The following is a 12,584-nucleotide window of genomic DNA, read 5'->3' as shown; positions in this document are numbered from 1 at the left end:
TAGGCAAACTGGACCCAGCTGTCTTTAAACAGGACTGACCACAAAATGAATGAAAATAAAATGGGTAACATACAAACTGCTAGCATTGTTACCTCTTAAAAACTCCCAAATCCTATAGGGCAGAGGGAAGCTCATCAGTTAGGCCACAAGCTGAGAATAAAAATCAAATCCTTTCATTTGTATTGGCACAACTCATTCCAAAACATCTCTTCCATTGTGAACTGTGGGGTGATAAGACCTCTGCTCTGCCGGAGGTAGGGTCAGGTGTACCTTCAAAAGGACTTTTGCTGTAGCCAGAACTGGCATAGGGGTAGCCCCTCAATGCCAAGCTGAAGCAGCCAAGCTGGCCTGGGAAGAAAGCCAGCTAGGTGATGTAAGCAAAACAGTAATCATAGCTGCATGGTTAAAGACCAGTATTTCAAAAACATCAGGCAATCTGGTACAGGTGGTGACATTGAGACTTTGTTGTTGGACATCACAAAACTCTCAGAAGGTTCCAAAGGAGGATCCATACTCGTTGGAGTGGAAGAACTCCGAATTTATTACCAAATCTATTTCTAGTACCTATCAACAAGTATACTCACATAACACATTCAATTAAATCTCTTAAAATGTTTAAAATAAAGACAAGTCAGCCAGCCATTACTTACTGAGCACCTCTTTGATACAAACCCAAGCTGGACCCCAGGGAACAGGTGCCCAGCTGGAGACACTGCGAGCTCTGTCCTTCCCCTGCATGTTCTGCCAGCTGCCCTCTCACTGTAGCTCCTCTTCCATCTAGCACCAAGCCTCAGTGTTTGCAGAATGAATACACTGAAACTTTTGATTTCAATTCATTCTTAGAGTACCTTAGAGATCTGTAATGTTCACACAGGCAGTTCTCTAATTGGCTTCATAATTCAATCATGTAAACATTAGACTGGCTAAGTTCAAAAGAAAATGAGACTACTAAAGAGATTCCAGCTTTTATTTTTCCCCTTTCACATCAAACAAAGGAGAAATAATACAGGATTAAAACTGCCAAAGTAGTTAACTGGTAGAACACACATTCACACACAAAAAAATCCAGGTAAGACAGGCTTATTTACAATGAGGAAACACATGTAAAATTAAGGTAGTCATATGAAAATATTTTTTAAAAAATTAAACAAACTATAATGGGTACTAGCATTTACAGCAATATGGAAGGGGAAAAAACAATACTTATTTAGGGACAGATATACCACAAGGTTTAACAGCATCAGTGCAATGAATTCACAGAACTATATTACAGCTAGGTAAGCAGTTTAAGAATTGTTCCCAAATGTGTCACATTTTTGGCCCTCAAAGGTTCATTCTTACAGAAGTTAGCTATTCTAAGTTTCTAGCTACCAGGAGGGAAAGACTGATTATAAGAAGTTTTCCAAGGAGTTGCAAAATCTTTATGGGCCAGAAGTCAGACTATCATCACAAGCCTGCTCTCACCAAGAGCCCTTGAAAAATATTGAGGAAAAATGTCAAATGCCAGTGTAGTCACTACATTTCAAAACCTACAGCAACCAAAATATAGCCAGTAAAATGAGAGTGGAGGCTCACCTTTGAAGGCTCTTTCTGATCTTAAAAACTAGTGATTTTATTTTCTACGTAATGAATGTTGACTAAATACAGGAAGACTTTTGTCCTTTACCGGCTGGTGTTGGAATAAAGGTCACAGACTTGCATCTTAACCTACTGTGTATGCTGTAAAAACCTGAAATGAAAAGCATACTAAATATCCTAAAATAAAGTCTTTTGGAAATCTGCTATGAAAAAGCCTTTAAAGATTCACTAACAAAGTAGGGCAGGGGAACAAGCGCTGTATACCCGTCAGAGTCCCCTATGTAAGACAAAGGATCAATACTTCCTAGAAATTGCTCAGTTTTGCAAAAGGGAGAAACCTACACATACTAGGGCATCAGTGGAATCAGTTTCATTGTATTCCATAGGCATTCTTCTCAGATGGTAAAGAAACAGTGTAAGGAATAGTTCCTAACTGGTCTCTTTATCAGGTGTGGTAAACTTGGTCTCTATGTTCATGAAGCCAGTTTTTAAAGCAGACTGTGGAAGCAGATAGTAGAACCAGCTTCCTGTAGTCACCAACCACTACCTTGTATCTAACTAAAACATCAACCCAAACAATTATGCAGTCACTGTTAACTGTACTAAAGAGCAAAGTTTGCCAATGTAGTATTTTAAAGGAAGCTGTCAAAAGTGAGAATTCAGTTAACACTGGGTGAGAAAAGTCAAAACAAGCCTTACTCACTAGTGAGCTGTCCACTTAAGGCCAACTGATGAGAATGCACCCAGCTACAATTGACACAAAGACACGATGCACAAAGCCTGACTGGCAAGTGTGAATTCTACAAAGGGCAGAGTGAGGGAAAGCAGAGAGCTACTTCTGCAGCATTTCAGTATCCACACAGCACAGCAGAAACTATTCTCAGGAGCAACGCATACTCCGTTAACCACACTGAAGAAAGCAGATGTATTATTCATTTTTCTTTTCTTTTTGCTTCAGCAGCTTGTTTATCTCCCTTTTGGCCATTCCAATGTACTTCGAAATGATTCCATGTTGGTTCAGTCCAGGAAGCAACAGTAAGAAAATCACTTAAAATAAATAAACAAACAAAATTAAAGACATAGCAACTTTTTTGTTCAGTACTGGAGATCGAACCCAGAGTATCTGCATGAGCTGCATCCCTAGCACTTTATTTATTTATGATACAGGGATCAAACTCAGGACCCTGCACTTTCCAGGCAGACACTTTATACTACTAAGCTAAATCCCAGCCCGCCCCTGCAGCATTTTTTTTGAGACAGAGTTTCACTTAATTGCCAAGTGCCCAGGCAGAGCTCAAATTCTCTTGCCTTAGTCTCTTAGGAGAAAGCAATTAACCTCCTAAAGATTATCACATTTTAAAGAAGGCAGACTCCTAGACTATTAGAATTCTAATGGGAGGAAGTAATCAAAAATCCATTACTTCCACTGGATTTCAGAAACTTGCTGTCACATCCTCCCAACCTCATATAATAATCACTGCTCATTTTTACCTCCTGCAAACTATATAAAACCTTGGATTCCAAGGAACTTGTTTTGTGATGTTCCATAGGATAGTATACATTTCTAATAAATTTTAACTTGATAAGCAAGTAATGTGTTACAGTAAGTAGTGTGTGATGCCAAACATCACATAATCACAAGTGAGCCAATGGTTCTCCCCATCGCCCGGAGGAACTGTGGGTAACTATCTCCTGGCAGCGAGAGGTTATGGAAGAGCAGGAAAAAAAAAAAAAGCACAGCAACCAGTCACTTCAAATGTGATCAGAGAAACGTGAGAAACTGCCAAATTTGTAGAAAAGCACCACCTAAATAAGGCTGTAGCAGTGCAAGTGATGAATCTCTTTAATGACAATGCAGTGTCACATTTTTGTGAAATAGAAAGGAGGCAAAAAAAAAAAAAAGCATTGTCATTGGATAGACAATGTTAAAGTTAAATCCTGGAAAGCGAGAGGTTGTAAATTCAATCCCCAGTACCGCAAAAAAAAAAAAAAAGTTCAATAAAAAGAAAGATTCCACTGAACCAACAGATAGCAGTGATTCCATTAGTGATAGTGAAAGTTGTCCTTCAAAATAATCTTCCTCTCTCATGAAGATTTTCAAGGGTAACTGCAAGGTAATGTGTTTATTTTTCTTTATATGTCCTTTATTTTGTATTAACAGTATTATCATTTTATATGACTATTTTGGTATTTTGGGTTCCATTATTTCTCATAAGGAAATTTGCTTGAGATACAAGTGCTCTGGATTACAATTATGTTTCTGGAACAAATTATGCGTATAAACTAAGGTTTTTTACTATACTTTCTGCTTTGGTTCTTATGTTTTTTTTTGTCTTCATTTGCCATAAACAACTGAGTCTTTGTCACGTTTCTATACTTCCAAAGTTTCTGGATCAGTACCTGAAATTTGGAAAGTACTCACATATTTTATGCCATAGTCAGATTTTACTGGCTATGATACAATTGTAGCTTGCCACAGACTTACCTATCAGGCAGGTAAGAAGCAGGTTATGGACTTGCTGTCCCACCCAAGCAACCGCAGCAAGAGAAATGATCATGGTCACGAAGTACTAACAGTGAAAACAAGAAGAATATATATATCAACTCCTAGAAATAGGCTGAAAAGTGTGACTTTTAGTTACCATTTCACAATTAGTACATCTATCAAAATATCACATAAACCATAAATACATATAACTTTGTCAGTTGAGAAAGTTTGTTTCAAAGGTTAGGGGAAAACTTTAGCTTTTCCAATCACTTTAAAATATTCTACAAAACCCATAAAAAATTTTATTTGATCTGCCTTATTGAACCTGAATACAGCCAGACAAGGTGGTACATGCCTGTAATCCCAGCACTCGGAAGGCTGAGGCAGGAGGATTGCTGTGAGTTTGAGGCCAGCCTAGGCTGCAAAGTGAGACGCTGCCTCCAAAAAACAAAAAAAAAAAAAAAAAAACTTAAATACATCTCTAGAAATTACTGTGAGTCTACAGATTGAATGCCTTATTATGTAAATTATACTGTTTTTCTAATTAATAACTTTATCATCTCAAATGAAGCTGAGAGATAACAGATGTTTTGTTTTTTTCCCCTGGTACCAGGGATCCAACTCACTACCATGCGCTTGCAAGGCAGGTGCTTATGCCACAGTGAGCTAAATCCCCAGCCCCTATGTTTTCGAAGTGTATGCCTTTCAGTTTTACTTTATTTTTATTTATTTGTTTGTTTGTTTATTTTTTGGTATTAGGGATCGAACTCAAGACCTTATGCTTGCCAGGCAGCTGCTTATACTGCTGAGTTAAATCCCCAGCCCCTTTTTTACTTTAGAAAAAAAAATTTGCTCCACTGAAATAAAAAATTAAATGTAAAATATAATTTGTAATGTCCAATGATCCAGTCTACTATAGATAAACATTTATGAATGTAGCTATGAGTCACATCTATGGCAAATAAATACTAAATTATATTTCGTTTGTTTGTTTTCTCCTCAGCATGTTTTTTTTGGTACAGGGATCAAACTTATGACCTCAAACTTGCCAGGCCGGCACTTGTGCTGCTGAACTAAATTCCTGGTCCTAGCATGTTTGTTTTTTGAGCCAGGGTCTTGCTATATAGATCTAGCTGGGCTCGAGCTCAAAGAGATCTGCCTACATTTGCCTCCCAAGTGCTGGGATTATGCACGTGTGCCACTATCCCTGACACAAACTATTATTATTAAAACAAGATTCTACCATTAAGTTACAATAAAGTGAAAGTTAACTATTAAGATTGTGCTTTACGCTTATGTAAGTCAATGCAAAAAAAGTACCATTTTTGGCTTTTCTTCCTTTAGTGTAAAGAGGCGTTTCCACCAGCCCACAGCTCTGCGTCTGGTCTTTACTACATTGCTGCAAATTTCATGGAATCTTTGCTGTTGTTCAGTGGTCCTAAAAAAGAATTTTCCCTCTTGTTATAAGGAAATTCCTATAGTAAACAGAAATGCATCGTCCTCTTAACTTGAGTTATATGTGTATATACTACATTCTAGAGTAGTAGTGCTAATCTTTAACTCTAAAGTCACTTGGGTTAATGATAGTAACAAAACACTCGACTTCTACGAGCTATGCAGAATTTTGAATAAATTTCATTTTCCTATGGCCATACTACTTTTCAGATCATAATAAATCCTCCACTGTAGTCCATTAGGGCCCCATTAAGCAGCTGTATTTGAGCACTCTGCAGTGTCAACAGCATTAGTATTCAAAGCTAACAACCCCAAGTGGGCTTATATATTCGACATCAAGGCAGCAATAAATAGCTTGAGTCCAATTATTTATAAATTTAGTTATCAGTGAGGAAAAATATAAGCAACAACAACAAAAATGCATTAAAAATCAAAAAAAGACCCTCTCAGAAAAAGTCCAATTTTTCTTGTCCCCAGTTAAAAAAAAAAAAATGGCCCTGTACTGTCTTTGCTACAGAGGTACAATGGGTACCATAAACAGGACCTATGCTGAAGAATGTGCTGCCTTCTCTCCTGTAGTCCTCATTGTGGTAATAAAGTAAGAGGATTTCTGCTGAGCCATGGAACTTCTTGTAAACAATTAGACCTCGTGTGTTGATTATGGATGATCAAGGTTAGATTGTGAAAACAGTGTTCTTTGTTTTTCCACAAAACCATTCTATCAATAGCAATACCATGAGAGCATGAACATTTCTTTCCGAAAAGTTTCTTAAAGGAGTTAAGAAATAACACATTTAGAATGTTACCTAGCTGTTAAAGTCAAGGTCAATGGTTGCTTTCCCTTTGTAAAGGTGGCTACACTACATGGTCACAAACTTGTCCATCCCCAGACAACAGTATTAATTCATTACAAGTGAAAGCAGTTCAGAAGAGTTTCTAATATTAATCCATTCTGTGAAGAAAACATCTTTCAAGAAACATGCTTACTTATCCCACAGTTTAAGCAAAATCCCCCAAAATATGTGAATTTGCTTTAAAAGATCCATAAAGTACCCTTTATCTCTATCTATCTATCTATCTATCTATCTATCTATCTATCTATCTATCTATCTAGTATGGGGATTGAACTCGTGACTTTGAGCTTACCAGGCAGGCACCTATGCCACTGAGCTAAATCCTCAGCCCTTAAGGTACCCTTTTTGAGACAAGGTCTCACTATGCAATTCAAGCTGGCTCTGAGCTCAATTTGTAGCCCAGGCTGGTCTCAAAATTGCAGCAAATCTTCTATCTAAGCCTCTCAAGTGCTGGGATTACAGGCCTGTGCCACCACCCCCAGCTAAAATTCTCATTTTTACAGATTTAATAATGTGTCAGAGTTGGCAGTGTGGCTCAGTGGCACAGCACTTGCCTACCTGGGTGAGGTCCTGGGTTCAACACCCAGTACTGCTAAAGATATACGTAAATAAACACTAAGACCTAAGTTAAAAAAAAAAAAAAATCAATCAATTGAAAATAAAAAGGGAGGATTAGCAGCTGGCAGAAAAAAAAGTCTATTCAAACATCTGATTTAGCTCATTATTTGGATTATAGGTGAAAAATTCAACAGTCGAGAGAAGTTTAAAAGTTTCAGTGTAAAAACTTATTTAACTATAATCTTTGGAATTCAAAAGTAACTGAAGAATGACATATATGAAATCAATACAATTATATATATGACTAAATCTGTTCTGAGACACATGGCATGCAATGGGCTAACTACCACTTTCCCACTGCCTCAATGTCCCAATACGTCAGTCTTTTTTTAAAAAATGTGGTAACATTGTGATTATTATTATTATTGTTATTATTGCTACAGGGAATTGAACTCAGGGGCTAGGGATTTAGCTCAGTGGCATAAGCACTTGCTTGGCAAATGTGAGGTTGTGAGTTTGATCCCCCAGTACCAAAAAAGAAGGGAACTGAACTCAGGACACTGCGCTTGCCAGGCAGGTGCTGTGCCACTGAACTATAGCTGCAGACCAAACACCCCAGTCTTAAACACAAAGTCAATCTTAAAAGGCAAAACATTTCACAACACCTAGAACAGTACCCATGTAGACATTTTACAAAAATCAGCAAAGTGAATGTGGATAAAAATGTACCATTAATGGTTTTTACACTGTAAAAAATACTTCATAAAATTAGTATTTTGTAAAAACTAAAATATAGTATTAGTATAAAATTATCAGTGTAAAAATGTCAATATACAGCTCTTTTAGAAAGCTTATTATGAGTTCTACAATCCTTGTTAAAACATAATCTTTTCTTTTTTCTTTATGGTACCAGGGATCAAACTCATGACCTTGCTCTTGTCAGGCAGGCTCTTATGCCACTAAGCTAAATCCTCCCTAAATAATAACCTTTAAAAAGCACTTCAACAAAAAGCCAAAAAAGAAAAAAGTCAAAATAAATGATTGAGCACACAAGTACTATACAGAGATATAAGTACTGGAACTTCATGACTTACAATATCTCAAATTAGCTAAGAAGTTATTTAAATAAAATCAATGAATCTTAATTTCTAGGTGTCTGCTAGTGAACTATCTACAATTATAGCATAGTCATCACAGCCACAAGCTTCAGTAAGTTCTCAGAAATTAAGACTGCCAAATCATTATGCCACCTACCATTTATTGGAGCCAAAAATTCTAGGCGCTAGAATGGGAACAAGGTAATCAGCCAAGCACAAAAACATAACAAAACAGGAAACGCCGGACAGAACAGATGGATCTAGATAATAGATAATCCTGTTTGAAAAAAAAAATGTATCAAGGTTAGAAAAACAGACACCATTATTTCTAGCTGAAGATGTTTATTCATCCAGTGCACGTTTTCAACTATGGTATTCACTGTGTTCTATTTTCCCACGAGTGGGACACACTTGCTGCACTCATTAATGGAAGAATCAATAATCCAAACTTCTTTGGGAGCCCTTCTTCAATGATTTAAGAATGTAAGGAAGGGTGCCATGGACAAAAAGTTTGAGAGTTACTGCATTAGGCTATCAAGTTTACATAAGCAATACAAATTCTGGAAAACAGGTGAACTGCTTTTAAAAAAAAGGTATTCTCTACAGGCTATGTACTATGTCTATAAATGAAGGATATGTATTACCTGATCTTTTATTAATAACAAGCACCTTAGTAATGTAATAACACACTTACAGAAACACCAGTGAAACCACACCCACGATGGCAGGTGGAAACCAGGCTTTCTCCCATCTGAGGACTTTATCAGCAACCAGCATCACTTCTCCCCATCCTTGCAGATGCTCTTCCAGACTTGCAGTCTCCACAGCCTACACATGATCAACATTTACAGTGATCATTTTACAACTCTCAACACTTCTATGGTTCAGAGTTAAATTCTTCTAAGGCACCAAATTCAAATTGCTATCTTACTGAGCGTGGCGGCCGGTGCCTGTGACCTCCACACTTGGGAGGCTGAGGCAGAAGATTCCCCACAAATTCAAAGCCAGAAGGGGCTACAGTGAGTTCAAGCCCAGCCTGAACTACACAGTAAGACTCTGTCTCAAAGAACAAACAAACAAACAAACAAAAAAAAACAAAAAAAATCCTAAATTGCTATCTTAACCTTGGTAGTTCTTGGTAGGGGGAAGAAGCCCTGCAACTTTGATATTAAAAATGGAAACAAAAGGAGGGAAACCACCCATTCATTCTTTAATGTCACCTTCCCAATCCAAGCTCTGGGTTACTCTTTACACCTATCATGTGACAATCCTTAAAGAAATCCACAACATAAGGATAATAATCATTTTGAGTTCATTTTCTTTAATTTCATAATGAGTAAACTACTTTCCCCAAGTCATGCATAAGGAGTCATGTGACAATGCCCAGAATAGTAATAAAATTTAAGTTTGTTCATTTCAGATGGTTTAAATGCTTTTGTCATTTTACTAACCCTTACTTCTAAATCCATTAGGAAAGCCTTTCTCTCAACAGTGGTTTAATCTGTAAAATAGCTTTGTGTAATGGAATCACTTAGATGTTGGCATTCATTGCACAAGTAAGGAAAACTATCTTAACTAAATTACATTTGACATTTTAAGCTTAGTGTATCTCAAAACCATGTTTCCTATCACTCATGAAGACATTTTGGTTAGACATCAAATTTCTCTGTAAACATGACAATCAGTCAAAAGTCAAACTCTAGAGTGAGGTAATGTGGCAAAAGCCCTAAAACTAATTTTGGCGAAGGAAGAAAAAAATTCAAACAAGTAATCTAAATGTCACTTTGGAAATATGCAAATGGTAAGATAATTAGTCTTAACAAAGATTGTACCTAAGCCACACCAATCACTAAGGTGACTTCAGATCACTAAGGTGACTCCAGTACTTCTGACTTTATATCTCATGCTTAATAAGGCTAAGGAATTACTATGTCGTCAAAACCTTAACCGATTAACATAGGCTTGTGTTTCAATTAATCTTCCCCAAAACTCTGAAAGTAAGGTGGTGTTACTAACCTCTTTAGGGAGGAGGAAACTGAGACACACAAAAGGCCTTGTACTTATAGACCTTTGCTTAAAAGAAAATTGAGCTGGGAATGAGGAGTTATGTGCCAGGACCTATCATTTCAATACAAATTGGATTTCTTTGTGCCTTAATTAATCCTCTTAAAAGAAGTCATCCTGGTGGTTAACAACAAAGGGATGGGTGTGTGTGTGTGTAGGTAAGGAGACAAGCCAGGCATTTCTATCAATACTGCTCTGCAGTCACTTAATACACCAGCATTTGGGATCTTGAAAGTGCAAAAGCCAAAAATAAAATTAAATTAAATTGTTTCTTTTTCTTTTCTTTTTTTTTTTTTTTTTTGAGGCAAGGTTTCACTATGCAATTCAGGCTGGCCTTGAACTCAGTAGCCCAAATTGGCCTCGAACTCGCAGGAATCTTCCTGCCTCTGCCTCCGGAGTACTGGGATTACAGGGCATGTGCCACCACGCCCTGCGTTTTTCCATTTCTAGTGTGTAGCCAGCCTTTTTCTGGAGAATCGTCATATTGAAAATACAAGAATATCTCGTTTTTGCCTAAATGGTGCAGTTAAAGTCGTAATGAATTAAATGTCTGCCTATGATACTTATGCAGTTCCTTTGTATTCTTGTTAATATTCCATTATTGTCTCCAGTCCTCCTATGACCAATCCCCATTCAAATTCCAGCCAAAGCTAGGTCCTCCCATTGTCTTTTCGCTGAACCCCACTTTCGATTCCCTGAATGAGCTCGCAGCTTCCCTTGTTTTAAGTTTGCCAGCTATAACTTCTCCGCAGTAGTCCTTTGATCCTTTACCTCTGCCCCTGTTTCAGGGGAAAAAACAACGAATGCACAGTAGGTTAAAATCGGTGGGAGGAACCTGGATACGGCTGGGCCTTGGGCCAGAAAGCGCTGGTCCGTCCCCTTGCCAGCCTCTGCCCCAGCTGCACCCCAGGTTCTTTCTACTACAGTCCCCGTTCTTCCTTTCTCCTGAATTTGTATTTGAAGTGACTAGTCACGCGTCCCCCTGGCACTGTCGTGCACCCCTTTCATAGTATGTCAGAGATCGACAAGACTAGGGACCGCACCCCCCAAAACTAAGAAGACCTGGGTCAGGCCTTGTAGCTCTTATCGGGAAACGGCGAGAGGGCCGGGCCCAGTTATCAGACACACCCTGCTGAGCCCACTGAAGCCTGGAGGCCCGGCTCGGTTCCCTTTGGACAGGCCGCTGGGACTCACCAGTAGGTTGGTGCTTCGATTGTCGCCTTCCGCCATCGTCCCTGAGTCAGGCTCAAGCTGGGTAAAACGGCCCTCCAAGCTCACCTTCCGCCACTACGCGCACTGCTAGCAAAGCGCGAACGAACGCCCCGTAAGCCTTTTATATAGGCAGCCGCCCTTCCCGACAGCTCTCGCGAAGCTCGCTCCTCATTGGGCAAACTGAGCTGAAGAGTAGAGGGAGCCTGCCCAACCGCTGCCCAGCGCATAGCTTGAAATCCAGGTCAAAGGAGAGGGGCGAAGGCGGTCCAAGGGGGCGGAGACACAGGCCAACCAATCAGCACACGAGGCATGCCCCGCCCCGAACCTCAGAGGCAGTTCAACCGCCCCAGAGCGCTGTCAGTCTCCCTAGGAATGGCCGCCGCCTGAAGTTTGCCGAGCCTCTTCCGGTGGATCTAAGCTGTTGAGCCTCCCTGGAAAATTGAGCAGTCAAAAGTAACACGTGGGTGTGGAAGGCCGCTGGGATCTTCTCCCGTATCAGCCTGCCGCCCTCTAAGCAGCTTAGCGCAGACTGGGACTCGTGCTCACCTCGTGAACTTTTGAGGACGGTAGAGAGCTTTTTATGTGGATTTTGCTTCTTATTTCTCTCTTGCTCTAAGAATAAGGCCTTAGCTTGAGGGGGGAAAAGTTTGTGGATCAAGACACCTGACTTTACGAGGAATTCGTTTTGACCGGACCTTCTTAGAAGGCATGCAAAGGAAAACTATAAACCTCCTCATAAATGGTAAAGCTCATAAGCAATTTTGGAGCGCAATTTTTTTTTTTTGGGGGGGGGTGGTGATCAAACCCATGTCTTTGACCGAACTAAGTAAGCCAAGCACACTGTCTCAGCTACCGTCACAACCTTGCCCGTGGACCTTTAGGGGGTTAAGTCTCTGGACCGAGAAGAAATAGTTGAGTGAACAGTAAGAGAAGGAGGTTCATTCCCCAGTAAAGTACCACTTTGGGAAATGTGGAAGACATATAAAATGACCCCACTGGGTAAGTTTTTAACCTGCAGAATGAGTAGCCCTCAACTTTTTTTCCGTACTGGGGACTGATCCAGGGCTTTTTGCACTGAGCTGTATCCCTAACCCTTCAAAAATTTTTAAAACTTTGAGAAAGTGCTTAAATTGCCTGGGATTAGAGTGGGTACCAATCCCTTATTCCTCTTTTACAAAATAAAAGACAAAAGAACCCAGACAATCAGCTGCTGCATCACAGGAGACGCCAATTTCAAGAGAGGCCAGAGTTAGGAAGCTTTAAAAACATTTCTACTTT

At 39.3% G+C, this 12,584-nt stretch overlaps 1 protein-coding gene across 2 annotated transcripts; it reads right to left on the bottom strand.

The window, feature by feature from the left end:
- Window positions 1-953: 953 nt before the first annotated feature.
- On the bottom strand, window positions 954-11,485 carry Arl6ip1 (ADP ribosylation factor like GTPase 6 interacting protein 1). 2 transcript variants are annotated; one of them, XM_003477785.5, is made up of 6 exons: window positions 11,289-11,485; window positions 8,725-8,858; window positions 8,188-8,307; window positions 5,387-5,504; window positions 4,064-4,148; window positions 954-2,625 (listed from the first exon to the last, which is right to left on the bottom strand). In XM_003477785.5, exons 1-6 carry the CDS (start codon window positions 11,322-11,324, stop codon window positions 2,507-2,509), a joined length of 612 nt encoding a protein of 203 aa, XP_003477833.1. In that variant the 5' UTR covers window positions 11,325-11,485; the 3' UTR covers window positions 954-2,506. The 2 variants fall into 2 exon arrangements, with proteins under 2 accessions (XP_003477833.1, XP_063082689.1); XM_063226619.1 differs by lacking the exon at window positions 8,188-8,307.
- Between the last annotated feature and the right edge of the window lie 1,099 nt (window positions 11,486-12,584).

Source organism: Cavia porcellus, unplaced genomic scaffold (assembly GCF_034190915.1).
Source record: "Cavia porcellus strain 051 isolate PalLab524CR breed Dunkin Hartley unplaced genomic scaffold, mCavPor4.1 scaffold_16, whole genome shotgun sequence".
NCBI classification, from domain to species: domain Eukaryota; kingdom Metazoa; phylum Chordata; class Mammalia; order Rodentia; family Caviidae; genus Cavia; species Cavia porcellus.
Note: the sequence above shows the minus strand (reverse complement) of the source record. Positions and strands in the feature narration are given on the sequence as shown.